Source organism: Lepus europaeus, chromosome 9 (genome assembly GCF_033115175.1).
Source record: "Lepus europaeus isolate LE1 chromosome 9, mLepTim1.pri, whole genome shotgun sequence".
In the NCBI taxonomy this organism is placed as follows: domain Eukaryota; kingdom Metazoa; phylum Chordata; class Mammalia; order Lagomorpha; family Leporidae; genus Lepus; species Lepus europaeus.
Genome location: NC_084835.1, coordinates 104,400,379 through 104,420,349, shown reverse-complemented (window position 1 = coordinate 104,420,349; position 19,971 = coordinate 104,400,379). Strand labels below are relative to the sequence as shown.

At 41.1% G+C, this 19,971-nt stretch overlaps 1 protein-coding gene across 1 annotated transcript in view; it reads right to left on the bottom strand.

Moving 5' to 3' along the window:
* WDR7 (WD repeat domain 7) overlaps window positions 1–19,971 on the bottom strand; it is a 376,393-nt gene that overhangs the window by 341,822 nt on the left and 14,600 nt on the right. The window contains exons 2-4 of the mRNA XM_062201720.1: window positions 12,274–12,445; window positions 4,214–4,320; window positions 2,610–2,688 (exon numbers count right to left, since the gene is read on the bottom strand). Of these exons, the coding sequence (XP_062057704.1) occupies window positions 2,610–2,688; window positions 4,214–4,320; window positions 12,274–12,432 (345 nt within the window). The 5' untranslated portion in view covers window positions 12,433–12,445. The remainder of the gene's footprint in view (window positions 1–2,609; window positions 2,689–4,213; window positions 4,321–12,273; window positions 12,446–19,971) is intronic.

Sequence of the window (19,971 nt, the reverse complement as noted above, 5' to 3'; positions counted from 1 at the left end):
AGATTTTTTAGAAGGCAAAGACATTTCCAGACTACTACTTCCCAAGGGACTGGCCCCTAAAGGAATCTCGTAATGGCAGGCGAAGGAAAGCACAGAAGGCGATGCTATGACTACTCTACACTAGGGAAATAACTCAGGAATCTTGGTCCAATCTGTCCCCCTGCTCACTAGATCTACTCTTAGAAATAGAAACATTGTTTGTAAAGGAATAATTCCTCTCAATAATGGAATACTCTTCAAAAGGAGTACAACTTTGAATGCATAAACATTGATTATGGAACACATTTTAATATAAGGTGGCACCCAGATTAAGGGGATAGCATCGAATAAAATACAAATTACCACAGAGGGCATTCTAGATCTCAGAAGGTTGACCCAAAAAACAAACATGGTGAGGTTCCAGGAACTGTAGGCAGTCCCATATTATAGTGGCTATAGGTAGCCCTGAGCTATATAAGGGGCTGATACATCAAGGAAGAAAGGATGGATGCCAAGAAGCAAACTTGTCAGTGTTCAACCAGTGCCAGGAAAGAGAGAGACATGTGCACTGTAATCACTAAAGAACTCTCTCCTGCAGGCAGAGATATCACATTAGAACTACCTGACTGCAAGTCTGTCACCTTTCACTTTAAAGTTATACTCTCGCCGGCGCCGTGGCTCAATAGGCTAATCCTCCGCCTGCGGTGCCGGCACACCGGGTTCTAGTCCCGGTTGGGGCGCCGGATTCTGTCCCGGTCGCTCCTCTTCCTGTCCAGCTCTCTGCTGTAGCCCGGGAAGGCAGTGGAGGATGGCCCAAGTGCTTGGGCCCTGCACCCGCATGGGAGACCAGGAGAAGCACCTGCCTCCTGGCTTCAGATCAGCGGGGTGCGCTGGCCGCGGCGGCCACTGAGGGGTGAACCAATGCAAAAGGAAGATCTTTCTCTCTGTCTCTCTCTCTCTCACTGTCCACTCTGCCTGTCAAAAAAAAAAAAAAAAAAAAAGCTGCTGCAAAGTTATACTCTCAAACCATCTCTGACCCCTAACTAAGGTAGCTAATTTAGCCTCCAAGACACTTGGATACTGGGAAAGACAGCATTTTGAATGGAGAACCAAGTGTTCCAAATATTAATTTAACAAACTGGCATTTCCTTGTGATTTTAGTAAGTGTTAGTGCCACCAAAGTTTATCATTTCTGTGTATATATAAAACACCCCACTTCTGGACCTGAAAAGAGTGAAGATCACCTAGGAAACCGCCACCACACTGGCAAATCTGTCAACAAGCATTGTCTCCTTAGAGATGTCTGCCAACCGAAATACCAAAGGCCTGATAAATCAGAATTGATAAATAGCAGGCACTGGAGACATGTTGAACAAATCCAGAAATTTTTCTCTAATGTAGAAGACAAACAATTTAAAATCATAAATCAAAATTATATCATGGTCAAAATACTTGAATCCAATGAGTTCAAGATATTCATATACAATTAATTAAATTACAGTCTATGAACCAATATTGATTTATTATCCCTTTTCTCTCTATAAATTTTGATGATTTTTCATATGATAAAAATAAATAATATATGCCTTTTAAGAAAGCACATGCCCTAACAAGACTAAAGAAGTAAATTTTAAAAGGCCTTTAAAATAAGAGATAATCCCAAAAGACTCATATCCCACTAACTACCATCCCCCTCAAAATATTCTCCTTTGATTCTCTAATTTGTGTTGGTAGAGAAGGTTTTATTTCTCAATGAATAATCTTGTGTGGTTTAAAGTAAATGGTACGATGTAAGAGAAAACACAGTCCTAGAGATCAACAGACCTGATTTGGGACCAGGGTACCAAGGGATGATTCACTATGAGATTCAATAGCTCATATAATCTCTCTGGGCCTCAACTTCCTTATATGTAAAATGACATACTACCATTTAATTTGTAAGGATGTGGGGAGATTAAATGAAACGCAATACAAGAAATATCTATACAACTCTTGCTTGATAAATGTGAGTTCTCTTCCCTTTCCCCTTCCATTGAGAACATAACTGCTCATACTTTCTCTATACCTCATAGTTTTCTCAACACAGTTAACTAGTACATTGAAGCACTGAGAAGTTGACAGTTATGAAAAAGTAAGAACATCAGGAACCTAAGTCAGGAACTATAAATTCTATGTAATATTCAACATATCATTTCTTCTAAAAAGTTAGAAAGTCTTAAAAAGAACCAATTGTACTAATAAAAAACAATATGGCCCAAAATGTAGGTCAATCTATGTCAATCACAAATGGAATCTTATTGGCTTTAATCATAAAGAATTCCATTATTTGGGGCCGAGACCACTCACCCAAGTAAGGTGCCTGACTTGGGCAGCCAGGAGAGCCCACATCAGCAGAAGCAGCAGTGGTCACTGCCTCACTCTGAATCTTTCCTGATTGGTCCCTCCTGCTTTATTACTCGTCCTAACTGCCATCTTAGGACGAATCCCATTCCTACTCCAATTCTAATCATCTTGTCCTACTACCCCTCCCCACCATTTTTCATATAAAAATTTACAGGCTCTGTGTTTTTAAAAGTTTTAAGTCATGTATTTGTAATGAATTTTGCGTAGGCCCAGAAATAGATACTAACCTGTATGCCAGTATGTGTGCAAGCTAACTTTGTAAATTCAATACATCTGCCATCATTCACATCCCAGAGGCACATCTCTCTGTAAAAGAAAAATAAAGCAAGATTAGAATTTGATTTTCAAAAGCATTGTTCAATTTTGTCACAGTAGCTTAAAATTAGCATTCTATTTTTATTCCATTGTCATTATGACTGTTTGTCAAAACATACAGTCTTCCCACCCACAATCTTAAGCCACCCTCCAACCTGCCCACCCCTCACACCAACCACACCCTTTTTGGGTCCATTATAGGACTGTACTCCTGGCTCTTTTTAGTTGATGGAGGCTGGTGACCAGCTCTGGCTAGAAGTGATGTGAGTAAGTGAGACCCTACCAAACTCTTTCTCTCCTACTTCTATTCCAAATAGTGGCTCCTTTGGATAATTATTGTTCCTTCACCTTGAACCTTAAAGTACAGATAAAAATGAAGCAGAGCTACCACATGATACCTGAGCAGCAAGAGACAAAAACAAGAAATAAACTTTTAATTTAAACTACAAAGCTTTTTCATTTGTTATCAATGCAACTAGAAAATTTAACATTAAAAAAAATAAAAGTTAAAATCAACTTTATTTGAATTTCAAACTTCTGTAAACTATGGTATTCTAGTTTTGATTCTGTATATTTAGTAATTTTATTGAGTGCACACAAAAAACAACTTCTATCTCAAACTAAAGATGTAACACTGAAAATCAGAAATGCCAGTAAGTCTCATCTTTTGTAAAAGTATATAACTTATACAATAAAAAATATTAATAAAATGCAATGATCCTGAGGTTATTAGAGTTTAAGATACCATTCTCTTTTTTCTCACATGATATGAAACAATTTTTCAAAGAATACTCAATCTAGAACATTTTAATGAGACTTATGCTTTAACTATTCAACAGATACTGTATTTTTACCTTTTGGTTCTGTAGAATTACACAAAATTCTCTTCAAATCCATAAATCATGGAGAAGAGAGAACAACTGCTTATAGAACTTTCTCCAAGTTCCCGAACTCTCTTTAATAATACATTGTATAAATATACAATTTTCAAAGGATGAAAAATGCTTTTTAAAATTCACTCTGGACCCCAAAACTACTGTTCAATATACTACCAATTCTCCAAAAGCAAGCTACATTCTAAGACTCAGGAATACACACAGTTATGTTAATAAACTGACAAACATCACTGTCACTGTATGAATTTTTGCATGGCTTCATTTTCCAAATTTGTGCTAGCCTAGCATCATTCTGGTTTTTAACAATCTCAAGGCAATCTGCTGATAAATTAAAACAACAAGGGGATTAATGATCATGCTTGAACTTTTCTGGCATTTTGAGTTTCTCAAAAGTGAAACAAAGAACATAATCTATTACAATAAAAATTTTATAAAATCATTAATAGAAATGAAAATCACATCCTTAAAGCTATTTCAAATATCTTTCTATAGGTTTAAACAATGGGAAATATTTATTTAGAAAATACTCTAAAATTGAAACAAAAAAAAAAACTCCCTTATTTACTAAAACACTGATACTAAAGACGTATGAGAACAAAAGTAAATGAGAAAACACTTACCCACTCTCAGATGCACTCACAATATACTGTTTGTCACTGGATGCACAAGCTTTAGATAAGCAAGTGATTGAAGCTGTATGACCAAATAACAGAGCCCGAGGATTAACCTAGAAAAGCAAAACAATGCTGATGTAAGTAAAAATTTAAAAGTTAATACTTCAATTAGGAATTGTATTAAATATTCAATGTAAATATATAGATTTAGATTTAAAAAGAATCGCTCAAAACACTAAAAACAAAGAGTAAAAACAGCAACAACAAAAAAGTAAACTCTAATCCATAGAATGCCCACAATCTTAGTATACCAAGTAGTTTTGAAGTTAAAACAGGAGTAATGAAGAAAAAAAAAATCAAAACTGGAATAACTATGAGGTAGGAATTTGACATAAGGGTTAAGTCACTGCTTGGTAGGCCCACATCTCATACAAAATGCCTGGTTTGAATCCTAGCTTCTCCACCTCAAATCCAGATTCCCAGGGCCAGTGCTGTGGCGTAGTAGGCTAAGCCCCTACCTGTGGTACCAGAATCCCATATGGATGCCGGTTCCAATCCCGGCTGCTCCTCTTCCAAACCAGCTATCTACTAATGGCCTGAGAAATCAGAGGAAAATGGCCCAAGTGCTTGGGTTCCTGTACCCGCATGGAAGACACAAAGAAGCTCCTGGCTCCAGCTTTGGATCAGCATGGCTCCGGCCGTTGTGGCCACTTGGAAAGCGAACCAACGACAGAAGACTTTTCTCTCTGTCTTGCTCTCTCTCACTGTCTATAACTCTACCTCTCAAATAAATGAATAAATAATTTTTTTTAAAAAAAGAAACCTTTTATTTAATGAATACAAATTTCCAAAGGGCAACTATAGGAATATAGTGGTTTTTCCCCGCATACCCGCCTTCCAATCCCCACTCCCATCCCACTTCCTCCTCCCTCTTCCACCCCATTCTTCATTAGATTTGTTTTTAATTAACTTTATATAAAGAAGACCAACTCTATACTAAGATTTCAACAACTTGCACACACACACTCACATACACACACAAAGTATAATGAACTGTTTGAGAACAAGTTTTACAGTTAATTCTCATAGTAAAACTCATTAAGGTCAGAGGTTCTACATGGGGAGTAAGTGCACAGTGACTCCTGTTGTAAATTTAACAATTAACACTCTTATGTATGATGTCAGTGATCACCTGAGGCTCTTGACATGAGCTGCAAGGGCTATGGAAGCCTTTTGAGTCCATGATCTCCATCATGTTCAGACAAGGCCATAAGCAAAGTGGAAGTTCTCTCCTTCCTTCAGAGAAAAGTAGAGTCTTCTTTGATGGCCACTTAACTGCACTAGGGTCTCACTCACCAAGATCCTTCATGAAGAAACTTTTTGTCACAGTGTCTTGGCTTAACATGCATGAAATGCTCTCACAGGCTTTTCAGCCAGACCAGAATGCCTTAAGTGCTGATTCTTAGGTCAGAGCGCTGTTGAGGGCATTTGTCATTCTATGAGCCTGCTGTGTTGACTGCTTCCCATGTTGGAAAATCCTCTCCTTTGTTAATTCTATTGCTATTACCAGACACTTGATCTTATTTATATGATCCCTTTGACACTTAATCCTATCTATATGATCACTTTAACAATTAATATGATCACTTTAACACATAAGATGGCATTATTACCACCCAGCTTAAAGCGAATTGGAGTCCCATGGCAAGTTTTACATGGGAATGTATGCAGAACTATACAGCTCTTCCCTCTCTTATTCCCACGTTTATATTTTACTGGGATCTATTTTCAATTGACTTTATACACATATGATTAATTCTATGTTAAGTAAAGAGTTCAACCAATGGTATTAGGTAGGAAAAAATTTTAAAAAAAAATTAACAAATACAATGAAAAACTTTTCCTCAACAGTCAAGACAATGGCTATTCAAGTTATTGCTTCTCATACTGTCAGTTTCACTTCTACAGGTTTCCTTTTAGGTGCTCTGTTAGTTATCACAGATCAGGAAGAAAATATGATATTTGTCTCTTTGAGACTGGCTTATTTCACTAGGTATGATGTTTTCCAGATTCATCCATTATGTTGCAAATGACCAGGTTTCATTTTATTTTATTGCTATGTAGTATGCCATAGAGTACATATCCCAAAATTTCTTTATCCAGTCTTTGGTTAATGGGCATTTAGGTTTATTCTACATCTTAGCAATTGTGAATTGAGCTGCAATAAACATGGGAGTGCAGATAACTCTCTTATTTGCTGATTTCATTTCACTTGGGTAAATTCCAAGGAGTGGGATGGCTGGGTCATATAGTAGGAATATATTCAGATTTCTGAGGTATCTCCAAACTGTCTTCCAAGTGGTTTTACCAATTCACATTCCCACCAACAGATTAGGGTACTTTTTCCTCACATCCTCGCCAGCATTTGTTGTTTGTTGATTTCTGTATGAAAGCATTCTAACAGCGGTGAGGTGAATCCTCATTGTGGTTTTGATTTGCATTTCCCTGACAGCTAGTGATCCCAAACATTTTTTCATATGACTGTTTGCCATTTGGATTTCCTCTTTTGAAAAATATCTGGGGGCCAGTGCCGTGCCTCACTTGGTTAATATTCCACCTATGGCACTGGCATCAAACATGGGCACCAGTTCTAGTCCTGGTTGCTCCTCCTCCAGTCCAGCTCTCTGCTGTGGCCCAGGAGGGCAGTAGAGGATGGCCCAAGTGCTTGGGCCCCTGCATCCACATCGGAGACCAGGAAGAAGCACCTGGCTCCTGGCTTCGGATTAGCACAGCGCCGGCCGTAGTGGCCATTTGGGGATTGAACCAACAGAAGGAAGACCTTTCTCTCTGAGGAAGGAAGGAAGGAAGGAAAGAAGTAAGGAAGGAAGGAAGGGAGGGAGGGAGGGAGGGAGGGAGGGAGGGAGGAAGGGAGGGAGGGAGGAAGGAAGAAGAAAGAAAAAAAGGAAGGAGGGAAGGAAGGAAGGAAGGGAGGGAGGGAGGAAGCAAGGGAGGGAGGAAGGGAGGGAAGGAGGGAGGGAGGAAGCAAGGGAGGGAGGGAGGGAGGGAGGGAGGAAGGAAGGAAGGAAGGAAGGAAGGAAGGAAGGAAGGAAGGAAGGAAGGGAAAGAAATCTGTTTAAGTCCTTTGCCCATCTCTTAACCGGATTGTTTGGTTCATTGTGGTGGAGAATCTTGATCTCTTTGTAGATTCTGATTAGTAATCCTTTATTAGTTGCATGATTTTCAAATAAGTTCTCCCAATCTGTCGGTTGCCTCTCCACTTTCCTGAGTGTTTCTTTTGCAGTACAGAAATGTCTCAATTTGATAAAATCCCATTTGTTAATTTTGACTTTGATTGTCTGTGCCTCTAGGGTCTTTTCCAAGACCTCTTAGCCTGTGACAATGATTTAAGGATTTCCCCAATGTTCTCTAATAATTTGATGGTATCAGGTTGTAGATTTAGGTCTTTGATCCATTTTGAATGGATTTTTGTGTAAGGTGTAAGGTAGTGATCCTGCTTCATACTTCTGCACGTGAAAATCCAGTCTTCAAAGCACCATTTATTGAAGAGACTGTCCTTGCTCCAGGGAGTGGTTTTAGCTCCTTTGTGAAATATAAGTTGGGTGTAGATGCTTCGATTGATTTCTGGTGTTTCTATTCTTTTCCATTGGTCTATCCATCTGTTTTGTACCAGTACCAGGCTGTTTTGATTATACTGCCTTGTAGTATGTCTTGAAATCTGGTATTGTGATGCCTGTGGCTTTGTTTTTGTTGTTTAAGATTGCTTTAGCTATTCGAGGTCTCCTGTTTCCATATGAATTTCAGCACCATTTTTTTCTAGATCTGAGAAGAATGTCTTTGGTGTTTTGATTAGTACTGCACTGAATCTGTACATTACTTTTGGAAGAAGGGCCTTTTTAATGATATTGATTCTTCCAATCCATGAACATGAAGATTTTTCCTTTTTTTTTTTTGTATCCTCTATTTCTTTCTTTCTTTTTCTTTCTTTCTTTTTTTTTTTTTTTTAATTAGGCAGAGTTAGTGAGAGAGAGAGAGAGAGAGAAAGGTCTTCCTTCCGTTGGTTCACCCCCCAAGTGGCCACTACAGCCAGCACACTGCACCAATCCGAAGCCAAGAAGTCCAAGAAGATGCATGGTATGATTTTGATTTTTTTTTTTTTTAATTTCCTGTGACTTACTTTCTGATCTACCATGTAGTCAATCTTAGAGAAAGTTCCATGCACTGGTGAGAAAAATGTATATTCTGTGGCTATCAGGTAGAAGGCTCTGTAGATATCTGCTAGGTCTATTTGGTCTATGGTGTCAATTAACTCTGTTATTTTCTTTTTGATTTTCTGTCTCGTTGATCTGTCCATTGCTGAAATTGGGGTACTGAAGTCCCCTATTATTATTGTATTTGAATCTATATCTCCCCTTAAATCCCTTAATATTTCTTTAAGTAGCCAGGTGCCCTGTAATTAGGTGTGTATACATTTATAATAATCATATCTTCCTGTTGAATTGATCCTTTAATCATTATTTAGTGTTCTTCTTTGTCTCTTTTAACAGTTTTTGTGTTTAAATCTATTTTGTCTGATATTAGGATGGCCACGCCAGCTCTTTTTGGTTCCTGGTAGCATGGATTATCTTTTTCCATCCTTTCACTCGCAGTTTGCATACATCTTTATTGGTAATATGTGTTTCTTGTAGGCACCAAATAGATGGGTTTTCTTTCTTAATCCATTCAGTCTGTGTCTTTTAACTGGGGAGTTGAGTCCATTTACATTCAGAGTAACTATTGTTGAGTACTGACTTTGTCTTGCCATGTCTCTGTAAATAGTCCTGTTTTTATATTTTGGATTTCCTTTGTACTTTTGCTGGGTCATTTTCTGTGTTCATTTTCTTTCTGGTGATGTTCCTGTTTCTGTGTATAGCACATCCTTGAGCATTTTTTGTAGGGCTGGGTGAGCAGTTACAAATTCTTTCAATTTCTGTTTGTTGTGGAAGATCTTTAATTTTCCTTCATTCAGAAATGAAATTCACATTAGTGATTGTCCCTGACACCCACATGGAAGACCCAGGTGGAGTTCCAGGCTCCTGCTTCAGCCTAGCCCAAGTCCTGCCTGCAGCAGGCATTTGAGGAGTTAACTAGTAGACAGAGAGTGCCTGTCTCTTTTAGTCTCTCTGCTTTTCAAATAAAGTGAAAACAAGCTTTCTAAAGATTGATTGATTGATTGATTGATTTGAAAGGCAGAATTACTGGTGGGGTAGGGGGAGGCAGAGGGAGAGAGAGATCTCCTACCTATAGTTCAAATCCCAGCAATAGCCAGGGCTGAACCAGGCCAAAGCTAAGAGCTTCATCTGAGTCTCCCATGTGGGTGAAGGGGCCCAAGCACTTGGGCCATCCTCTACTGCATTCCCAGGTGCATTAGCAGGGAGCTGGATAGCAGCAGGACACTAATCAGTGCTCATATGGGATGTCGGTGTCACAGGCAGGGGTTTAACCTACTGTGCCACAACATTAATCAGGAAGACCACTGATTCAGTGACACAGTGCATAAGGATGGATTTATATCCACCATAGTGAAACAATCTAGCAATCAAGCCCCAAATTTATTTACTTTGTACCAAATGGCACGCTAGTGATCAGGTTAGTTCAGAGCCTTAGGTTACTTCAGAACACAATTTTAATTAACTATTTAATACATAGAAATATTTATAACATACATGATATAAAAAATAAATTGACCACATACCCAACATGTATCCTAGTAAACAGAAAATGAGTAATAACTTTTTATCCCTTTTGTACCCTTAATATTGTCCATTTTGCAAATAATTAATTCCAATTTATTAGCAAAGGCAAGATATTCAAAACTGAATATTCCATAAGAGTACTGTAATTGTTTAACAGTATGTGATAACTGAGAAAAATTTTCAAATTCAATCATATCTTGGTCATCTTCTTGTATACTTACAATCAAGAAAAAATTTGTTGTTCATAGTTGGACTAGGCCTGGAAAGCTTTCCCATAAATCAAATCATAACAGACATTTATAAACTTTCACTGGGAAAAAATATTCTTGTCAGTAATTTCTCAAAGAAATTTTATTTTTAACATGCACAGTTAAGCCGGAAAACCTCATATTCTTTTTTTTTTTTAAGATTTATTTATTTATTTGAAAAGCAGAGTTACAGAAAGGCAGATGCAGAGAGAGAGGTCTTCCATCCAATGGTTCACTCCCCAAATGGCTGCAACAGCTGGAGCTGCACCAATCCAAAGCCAGGAGCCAGGAGCTTCTTCCTGGTCTCCCACATGGATGCAGGGGTCCAAACATGTGGGCCATCTTCCACTGCTTTCCCAGGCCATTGCAAAGAGCCAGATCAGAAGTGGAGCAGGCCGGCGCCGCGGCTCACTAGGCTAATCCTCCGCCTTGCGGTGCCGGCACACTGGGTTCTAGTCCCGGTCGGGGCACCGATCCTGTCCCGGTTGCCTCTCTTCCAGGCCAGCTCTCTGCTGTGGCCAGGGAGTGCAGTGGAGGATGGCCCAAGTGCTTGGGTCCTGCACCCCATGGGAGACCAGGATAAGCACCTGGCTCCTGCCATCGGATCAGCGTGGTGCGCCGGCCGCAGTGCGCCTACCACGGCGGCCATTGGAGGGTGAACCAACGGCAAAAGGAAGACCTTTCTCTCTGTCTCTCTCTCACTGTCCACTCTGCCTGTCAAAAAAAAAAAAAAAAAAAAAAAAGAAGTGGAGCAGCCAGGACTCGAACCAGTACTTATATGGGATGTTGGCACTGCAGGTGGCGTTTCAACCTGCTACACCACAGAGCTGGCCCTTCCATTTTCAATCATAATAGAGAACTGGTCTTTACTCCCATATAAGAGGTAGGAAAACAGAACAAAAATATATGAAACAACCATGTGGGAAACTATAATCACCAGAATTTCAGCCTACAGCTCTTATTCAACCATGCTGCAGGGTGGGAGAAATCTCCCAGAATCCCTGGATTGAGAAGACAGAGATCAAAGTATACAGAAGATTAAGGCAGGCTGAATGTGCACAGCAAAGCATCAGAGACAAGGAAGCCACTCAGAGAAGAGGGCAGTTCACAAAGGGATTCCTGGAAGACCTGGCAGAAAATGGACTGGAAACAGTAAGCTGTGACATTTCCAGAACTCAATCCAGAGCAGGAGGGATTCAAGAGATGAAGAGCCTTGTTGAACATCTGACTCCAGATGGTACACATCTCAAGAGCAGAAGTAAAACGAGCTCTAGAATAAAGTTCCACCAGATACAGCTTTATCAGTTGTTAAGATGGTTATTTAATGAGAATAAAAACTGACATGCTTCTAGCATAGATTAACCAAAAAAGAGACAAGACAAAAATTACCAATATGAGGAATAAAAGAGTTATCTGGGGCCAGTGCTGTGGCATAGTGGGTAAAGCCTCCGCCTATAGTGCCAGCTTCTCATATGAGGGCTGGTTCCCATTAGTCTGCTCAACTCCCAATGCATCTCCCTGCTGAGGCACCTGGGAAAGCAATGGAGGATGATGGCCTACATGCTTGGGACCCTGCACCCACATGGGAGACACAGGAAGAAGCTCCTGGCTCTTGCTTTCAGATCAGCCCAGCTCTGGCCATTGTAGCCATTTGGAGAGTGAACCAGCAGAAATGAAGCCAGGAGCCTGGATCAATCCAGGTATGCCACATGGGTGGCAGGCACCCATCACCTGAATCATCATTTGCTGCTTCTCCAGGTGCACATTAGCAGGAAGCTGGATGAGAGGCAGAGTCAGGACTGGAACAAGGCATCCAAAGTACCATCTTAACCACTGTACAAACACATGCCCCTAGGGTTAGATATCATATTTGAAAATAGCCAAAGGCCAGCAGAAGTCAACTCTGGAGAATAGTGTAACTAATCAATCTGCATTCTACCAATTTTAGTCAAAATATATTCTATAGAAAATATATTCTGTGCCTAAGTACATTTCTGAAACGACATATTTTCTAATAAATAGTTTCTTAGGTTTAAAATGTACAACAGGCATTTCAAATACTTACTTCCAATTCTACTGAAAGATCCCAGAGACATATTTGTCCATCGTGGCATCCTGTTACAATCGTGGCCCCATCATCTGTTAAAAGTACCGCTGAGATGCAATGTGTTGGTGCTTTGCGGCCCCAAAGAACGATGGGTAGAACAAGGCTGTTTCCTGCCATTGTGTTTTCAAACCTGAAAATGTTACCAGAATAATGTCAGATATTACACTACTCCAACTCTAAAACATGTTGCATGTTTTCATTTTGGAGACAAATTGTATCATTTGAAAATAATAAGCTCCTATTCCTGGTAGTACATTTTAGCTACTTAAACATTTATCACTCCCAAATAAAAATCACCAACTTATCACAACTACTTTTAGATTCAGGGGCTTAAAAACACAGGTGTTTACCCTAGGCATTTACATTTACATTTCATACTAATGAAAAGCTAATGACTCAAAGCCACTGTAATCCAAAAGCTGTACTTTGGAAATTCATATTTATTAAATAAAAGTTTAAAAAAAAAAGGAAAAAAAAAAAAGCTAATGACTCAGTACCTCATTTTTTTTTAGCACTTCAAAACTTATAAAGCACTTTTAAGTATACCACTTCACTTAAAAACATTCACAGGGGCCCGGTGCTGTGGCTCACTTGGCTAATCCTCCACATGCGGTGCCGGCATCCCATATAGGCACCGGGTTCTAGTCCCGGCTGCTCCTCTTGCAGTCCAGCTCTCTGCTGTGGCCCAGGAGGGCAGTGGAGGATGGTCCAGGTGCTTGGGCCCCTGCACCCACATGGGAGACCAGGAGGAGGCGCCTGGCTCCTGGCTTTGGATCGGCGCAGCGCACCGGCCGCAGCAGCCATTTGGGGGGTGAACCAACAGAAGGAAGACCTTTCTCTCTGTCTCTCTCATTGTCTGTAACTCTACCTGTCAAATAAATTTTAAAAAAAAATCAAAAAATTCAAAAAACTGTCTTTGGAGGTTGCTGGGTAGAAATTGGGGAATAAGTATCATCTTCTTTGTGGACACAGAGCCAGCAAGCCATAGAACCCAAATGCAAATCCTGACCTTCGATGCCAAGTTGCCAGCCCAAACCAAAAAAGGTCAAACATAAAAACTGATCTAAAAAAGTCCCAGGACACACAGACTGCACCATGGCCATTAGATGGTTAATTCTGAAGAAATTCCTGAGTGCCAGGTATAAATACTCACATATACCATGTCAGTTACTCCTCTCAAGGAACTGTGAAGTGATTACAAATATCCCTGTCTTCTCACAGACACAAATGGAGACACAGAGTCACAAAGTGAGAAGTGATAAAGCCTAAAACAGAACCCAGGCAGCCCAGCTCCAGAGCCTGTGTTCTCCACACTTGGCTCTGCTATAACAAATGAAGTCTCCAAACCAATAATAAATAGTAATCCCAAAGAAAAACTCAGTACTGTGTTGCCGTGGATTTGTTCTGAGAGGAGCAGCACGGTGGGGGCAAAAGGCATGGCGTCACCACACAGACACCAGGAGTCAGGTGAAAGTGGGCTAGAGGTGAGCAGCTCACAAACTCATTTATTTCAGTTGGTACAGCAGCTTATATAGCCAAAGCAGCCAATCTGGTCAAGGGGTGGTTTATGCCCTAACTAATCACAGCCTGTTCCCAGGCAGGCTCCATTGCCAGGTGGTTTCTGAAGCCATTCCTGAGTAACTGATGCTTGCTTGCCAGCAGCCATCTTGGCATGGTCTTCTCATTCCACCACAGTACTATTTTACTGTATGCTGAACATTAATAAGGAAAAAAAAAAAGTGGGGCCGGCACTGTGGCATGGCGGTTAAAGCTGTGGCCTACAGTGCTGGCATTCCATACAGGCATCAGTTTGAGTCCTGTCTGCTACACTTCCAATCCAGCTCTCTGCTATGGCCTGGGAGAGCAATGGAAGATGGCCCAAGTCCATGGGCCCCTGCATCCACGTGAGAGACCTGGAAGACACTCCTGGCTCCTGGCTTCAATAAGCCCAGCTCTGGCAGTTGCAGTCATCTGGGGAGTGAACCAGCAGATAAAAGACCTCTCTCCCTCTCTCTGCTTCTGCCTCTCTGTAATTCTGCCTTTCAAATAAATAAATAAACCTTTAAAAAAAAAAAAGGTGTGCTCAGTGAGAAACCCATTCAACCATTTACTCCAAAACTATTATGACTACAGGTCACGAATGTCTTTTGCAGTAAGCTCTGAAATTTGAGGAAAAAGGTATTTTCTTGTAAATTAATTTCTGAGCAATAAAAATACAGTTTCTGATGAAGTGATTTGAATCTGACAGGCTAACAAGAGAATTACCACACGCTGGAGTGTACCTCTTGCAGGACAGCACACATAGAAGGCAATCTTCTTTTATCAAATTAAAATTTAGTTGCTGAAACATGTCTGTGTGTGCTATAAACTGAATGATTAAAGACCCAACTGTGCAGTCTTTGATAATATCTTCTCATTTCTGAGACTTGGTTTTCTCATCCAGTGTTGCTAAAAACAACACTGAACAATTTTTAAGTAAAAAAATTAAAGAGTTGTAAAGATAAAATGTTAGATATCAATTCTAATTATTTTCTTTTATTTCTCCTAACTTCACCTATTTCTTAGCTCTGTATAGAAATCATAAAGGTGCATCTTAGTCAACAACAACAAAAATGGTAACAGAAAGCACACTAACTTACAATCAGATGGCCTGTATTCAAACCCTGACCCTTCCATATGATCTGGACACAGTTTCCTCTCTAAACCACAATTTCACCATCAGTAAAAGTTGATTAGGGGACGGTGCCATGGTATTGTGGGTAAAGCCGCCACTTGCAGTGCCAGCATCCCATGTGGAAGTCAGTTCAAGACTCGGCCACTCCACTTCTGATCCAGCTCTCTGCTATGGCCTGGGAAAGCAGTAGAGGATGGCCCAGATCCTTGGGCCCCTGCACCCATGTGCGAGACCCAGAGGAAGCTCCTGGCTCCTGGCTATCTGCTATGGCCTGGGAAAGCAGTAGAAGATGGCCCAAGTTCTTGGGCCCCTGCACCCTTGTGGGAGGCCCGGAAGAAGCTCCTGGCTCCTGGCTTTGGATTGGCGCAGCTCTGGCAGTTGCAGCCATCTGGAGAGTGGACCAGCAGATGAAGACCTTTCTCTCTCTCTTTCTCTCGTTCTCTCTGCCTCCGCCTCTCTGTAAATCTGCCTTTCAAATAAATTAATTAATTAATCTGTTTTTAAAAAGATGGTTAATAACTCCTTCCTCTCAGAAAGTTGCCATGAAGATTAAGATAATATATGTAATGCCACTAGTAATATACACAGAACATGGAAGACACTTAGTAAATACTAACTTTTTCTTAAAGATTTATATTATTTATTTCAAAGACAGAGTTACAGAGAGAGGTAGAGACAGAGAGAGAGGTCTTCCACCCACTGGTTCACTGCGCAGATGGCCGTAGCAGCCAGAGGTGCAATGATCTGAAGCCAGGAGCCAGGAGCTTCTTCTGGGTCTCCCACGAGGGTGCAGGGGCCCAAGAACTTGGGCCATCTTCTACTGCTTTCCCAGGCCATAGCAGAGAACTGGATAAGACTCGTACCAGTGTCCATATGGGATGCCAGTGCTGCAGGCCAGGGCTTTAACTCACTGCACCATAATGCCAGCCTTCTAATTTAAAAAAAAAAAAAACACAGATTTTACTTCCTTCACATTCTATTTACATATCTACCAGTTTCTTCTAGCACCATCATTTAATATTTGATGAAGTGGGGCTTTTCAACAGATTAGTATCTTTCATGACTTTATCCCCCAAACTTAAAAATGTTACTGTGGGGACTGGCGCCATGGCGTAGTAGGTTAATCCCATGTGGGCACCGGTTCGAGTCCCAGCTGCTCCTCTTCCAGTCCAGCTCTCTGTTGTGGCCTGGGAAAGTGGTGGAAGATGGCTCAAGTCCTTGGGCCACTGCACCCACGTGGGAGACCAGGAAGAAGCTCCTGGCTCCTGGCTTTGGATTGGTGTAGCTCCAGCCGTTTAAATAAAAAAGATTTTATTTATTTATTTGAAAGGTAGAGTTACAGACGAGTGGGAGACAGAGTTCTGGTCTTCATTCTGTTGGTTCACTCCCCAGTGGCCGCAACGGCTGGAACTACGCCGATCTGAAGCCAGAAGCCAGGTGCTTCTTCCTGGTCTCGCACGTGGGTGCAGGAGCCCAAGGTCTTGGGCCATCTTCCACCGCTTTCCCAGGCCACAGCAGAGAGCTGGATTGGAAGAGAAGCAGCCGGGACTAGAACCGGTGCCCATATGAAATACCAGCACCACAGGCAGAGGATTAACCTACTGCACCACAGTGCCAGCCCCCTAGGAGGTTCTTCTAATCCAGCTCCTGGTAATATGTCTGGGACAGCAGCAGAGGATAGTTCTAGTGCCTGGGCTCCTGCACCCACATGGGAGACCCTGATAAGGGTTCTGGCTCCTGGCTTCAGCCTGGCATAGCCCTGGCCAATGCAGCCATTTGGGGAATGAGCCAGAGGATGGAAAATTCTCTGTCTCTCTCTCTCCCACTCTCTCTCTAATTTTGCTGTTCAAATACATAAATTTTAAAAAAATACAAATAATACAAACTGCCAACTCAACACTAAGATGGCTTTCAAATTAAATTCTGATCTCTTAGTAACAATAATTAACATATATTTTAGAGCTATATTTCCAAGGCTTCTATTTTGTCCCTATGCCATCATAGGTATAGGGTATTTCAACTGAGAATAAAACAGATGCAATTCAGCTGTCTGGTGGCTCACATACATGCAAACAAGCAGCTACCAGAGGGTATGCAGCTGTCTAACAATGTGTAAACAAAACAGATGGATTCCCCTTAACTTGACCTCACTGAGTACAGGAAGAATTTCTGCAAGAAATAACGAACAGAATGAGGAGGATCTAACGAAGGCAGAGGCTCTGGAAACCACATGATCAAAGCCCCAGAGATAAGATATTAATCATTTCTGGACTATGAAAATATTAGAGCAAATTCAGAGCAAAAAGGCAGAATGGTGAGACAATAACCAACAGACCAACATGCATCAGCCCATAAAGTGCCATCTTAAAGAGTTTGGACTTCAGCCTGACAGCAATGAGACACATGTCAAGTGAATTTGAATTCGCTTTTCAGAGAGATCACCCTTACTGCATATAATGTAGAGTGACAAAAGAAGGCACGAAGACCTGTGAGGCTATTACAGAACTGCAGGTGACAGATGATTTCCCAACTCATCACATGCTCTCGTTACTTACTAGGCTTCCCTGGATAGCAGCTACCTTCCCTACTTTAAGATCTCTTAGAACAAGACTCACATTCTAGGTATTCACCATTATGTCTACCTCATAAGATGTTTTTAATAAAGGGGATTGTAAAGGGTATTAATGTTGAGAAGAGTAATAATAATATGGATATGACAGCTATAGGAGTTAGGGTTCAACAAGCTGATAACAATGCAACCAGGGTTTACAGGAAGGTACTCTGAGGATTAAAATAAAAAAAGAAGTAAGTATTTTTGTATATTAACAGCTCCCCAAGTAAAGGATGGGCACTATTATTAAAAAACCAATGCCCTTTTTGATTCTATCAGTTAGTATTAGCAGACACTTGTCTTGTTTGTGTGATCCCTTTGATTCTTAGACCTATCAGAGCCATCGAATGTGGACTGAAATTGATCACTTGGACTAGTGAGATAGCATTGGTACATGCCACCTTGATGGGGTTGTATTGGAATCCCCTGGCACATTTCTAACTCCATCATTTGGGGCAAGTCTGATTGTGTATGTCCCAAATTGTACATCTCCTCCCTCTCTTTTTCCACTCTTAAATTTAACAGGGATCACCTTTCAGTTAAAATTTAAACACCTAAGAATAATTGTGTGTTAATTACAGAGTTCAACCACTAGTACTAGAACAACAACAACAAAAACAACAAGTGTCTGCTAATACTAACTGATAGAATCAAAAAGGGAGAGAAAGATCCAACATGGGAAGTGGGATACACAGCAGACTCATAGAATGGCAGACGTCCTAAACAACACTCTGGCTTCAGAATCAGCCCTTAAGGCATTCGGATCTGGCTGAAGAGCCCATTAGAGTATTGTAGGCATGGAAAGCCAAGATACCATGGAAAAGAAAAAAAGAAGAAGACCTAAATGAAAGATCTCTGGGAGTGAGATACCAGTGGAAAGAACAGGGCCATCAAAGAAGGAGGTACCTTTCTCTGAAGGGAGGAGAGAACTTCCACTTTGACTATGACCCTATTGGAATAAGATCAAAGTCAGCGAACTCTAAAGGCTTCCATAGCCCTGGCAACTCATGACTAGAGCCTAGGGAGATTACTGACGCCATGAACAGGAGTGTCAAATTGTTAAGTCAGCAACAGAAGTCACTGTGTACTTACATCCCATGTGAGATCTGTCCTTAATGTGTTGTCTAATGTGCAGTGATGCTATAACTAGTACTGAAACAGTATTTTTGCACTTTGTGTTTCTGCGTGGGTACAAACTGATGAGATCTTTACTAATTATATACTGAATCGATCTTCTGTATATAAAGATAATTGGAAATTAAAAAAAAAACCTGGCGTTAAATTGGAAATGGCATAGAAAATTAATTAATTTTTTTAAAAAAGTATTATGTAGGATCTCTGTCTTTAATGTGCTGTACACTCTTATTTAATGCTATAACAAGTACTCCAACAGTATTTTTTTTCACTTTCTGTTGCTATATGGGGGTAAACTGTTGAAATCGTTACCTAATATATACTAAACTGATCTTCTGTATATAAAGAGAATTGAAAATGAATCATGATGCGATTGGAAGGGAAGAGGGAGCGGGAAAGGGGAGGGTTGTGGGTGGGAGGGAAGTTTTGGGAGGGGGAAGCCATTGTAACCCATATGCTGTACTTTGGAAATTTATATTCATTAAATAAAAGTTTAATTAAAAAAAAAAAAAAAAACAATGCCCAAGGCCGGCACCGTGGCTCACTAGGCTAATCCTCTGCCTTGTGGCGCCGGCACACCGGGTTCTAGTCCTGGTCGGGGCGCCGGATTCTGTCCCGGTTGCCCCTCTTCCAGGCCAACTCTTTGCTATGGCCTAGGAGTGCAGTGGAGGATGGCCCAAGTTCTTGGGCCCTGCACCCCATGGGAGACCAGGAGAAGCACCTAGCTCCTGCCTTCAGATCAGCGCAGTGCACCAGCTGCAGCGCACCAGCCGCGGCGGCCAATGGAGGGTGAACCAATGGCAAAGGAAGACCTTTCTCTGTCTCTCTCTCTCTCACTGTCCACTCTGCCTGTCAAAAAGTAAAAAAAAAAAAAAAAAAAAAAAGCCCAGGGAAGTAATCAGTAGATTTAGATTCTATTTTTTTTTTAAAGATTTACTTTTTTTTTTTTTTTTGACAGGCAGAGTGGACAGTAGAGAGACAGAGAGGAAGGTCTTCCTTTTTGCCGTTGGTTCACCCTCCAATGGCCGCTGCGGCCGGCACATCTCGCTGATCCGAAGCCAGAAACCAGGTGCTTCTCCTGGTCTCCCATGTGGGTGCAGGGCCCAAGGACTTGGGCCATCCTCCCCTGCCTTCCCGGGCCATAGCAGAGAGCTGACCTGGAAGAGGGGCAACCGGGATAGAATCTGGCGCCCCAACCGGGACTAGAACCCGGTGTGCTGGCGCCGCAAGGCGGAGG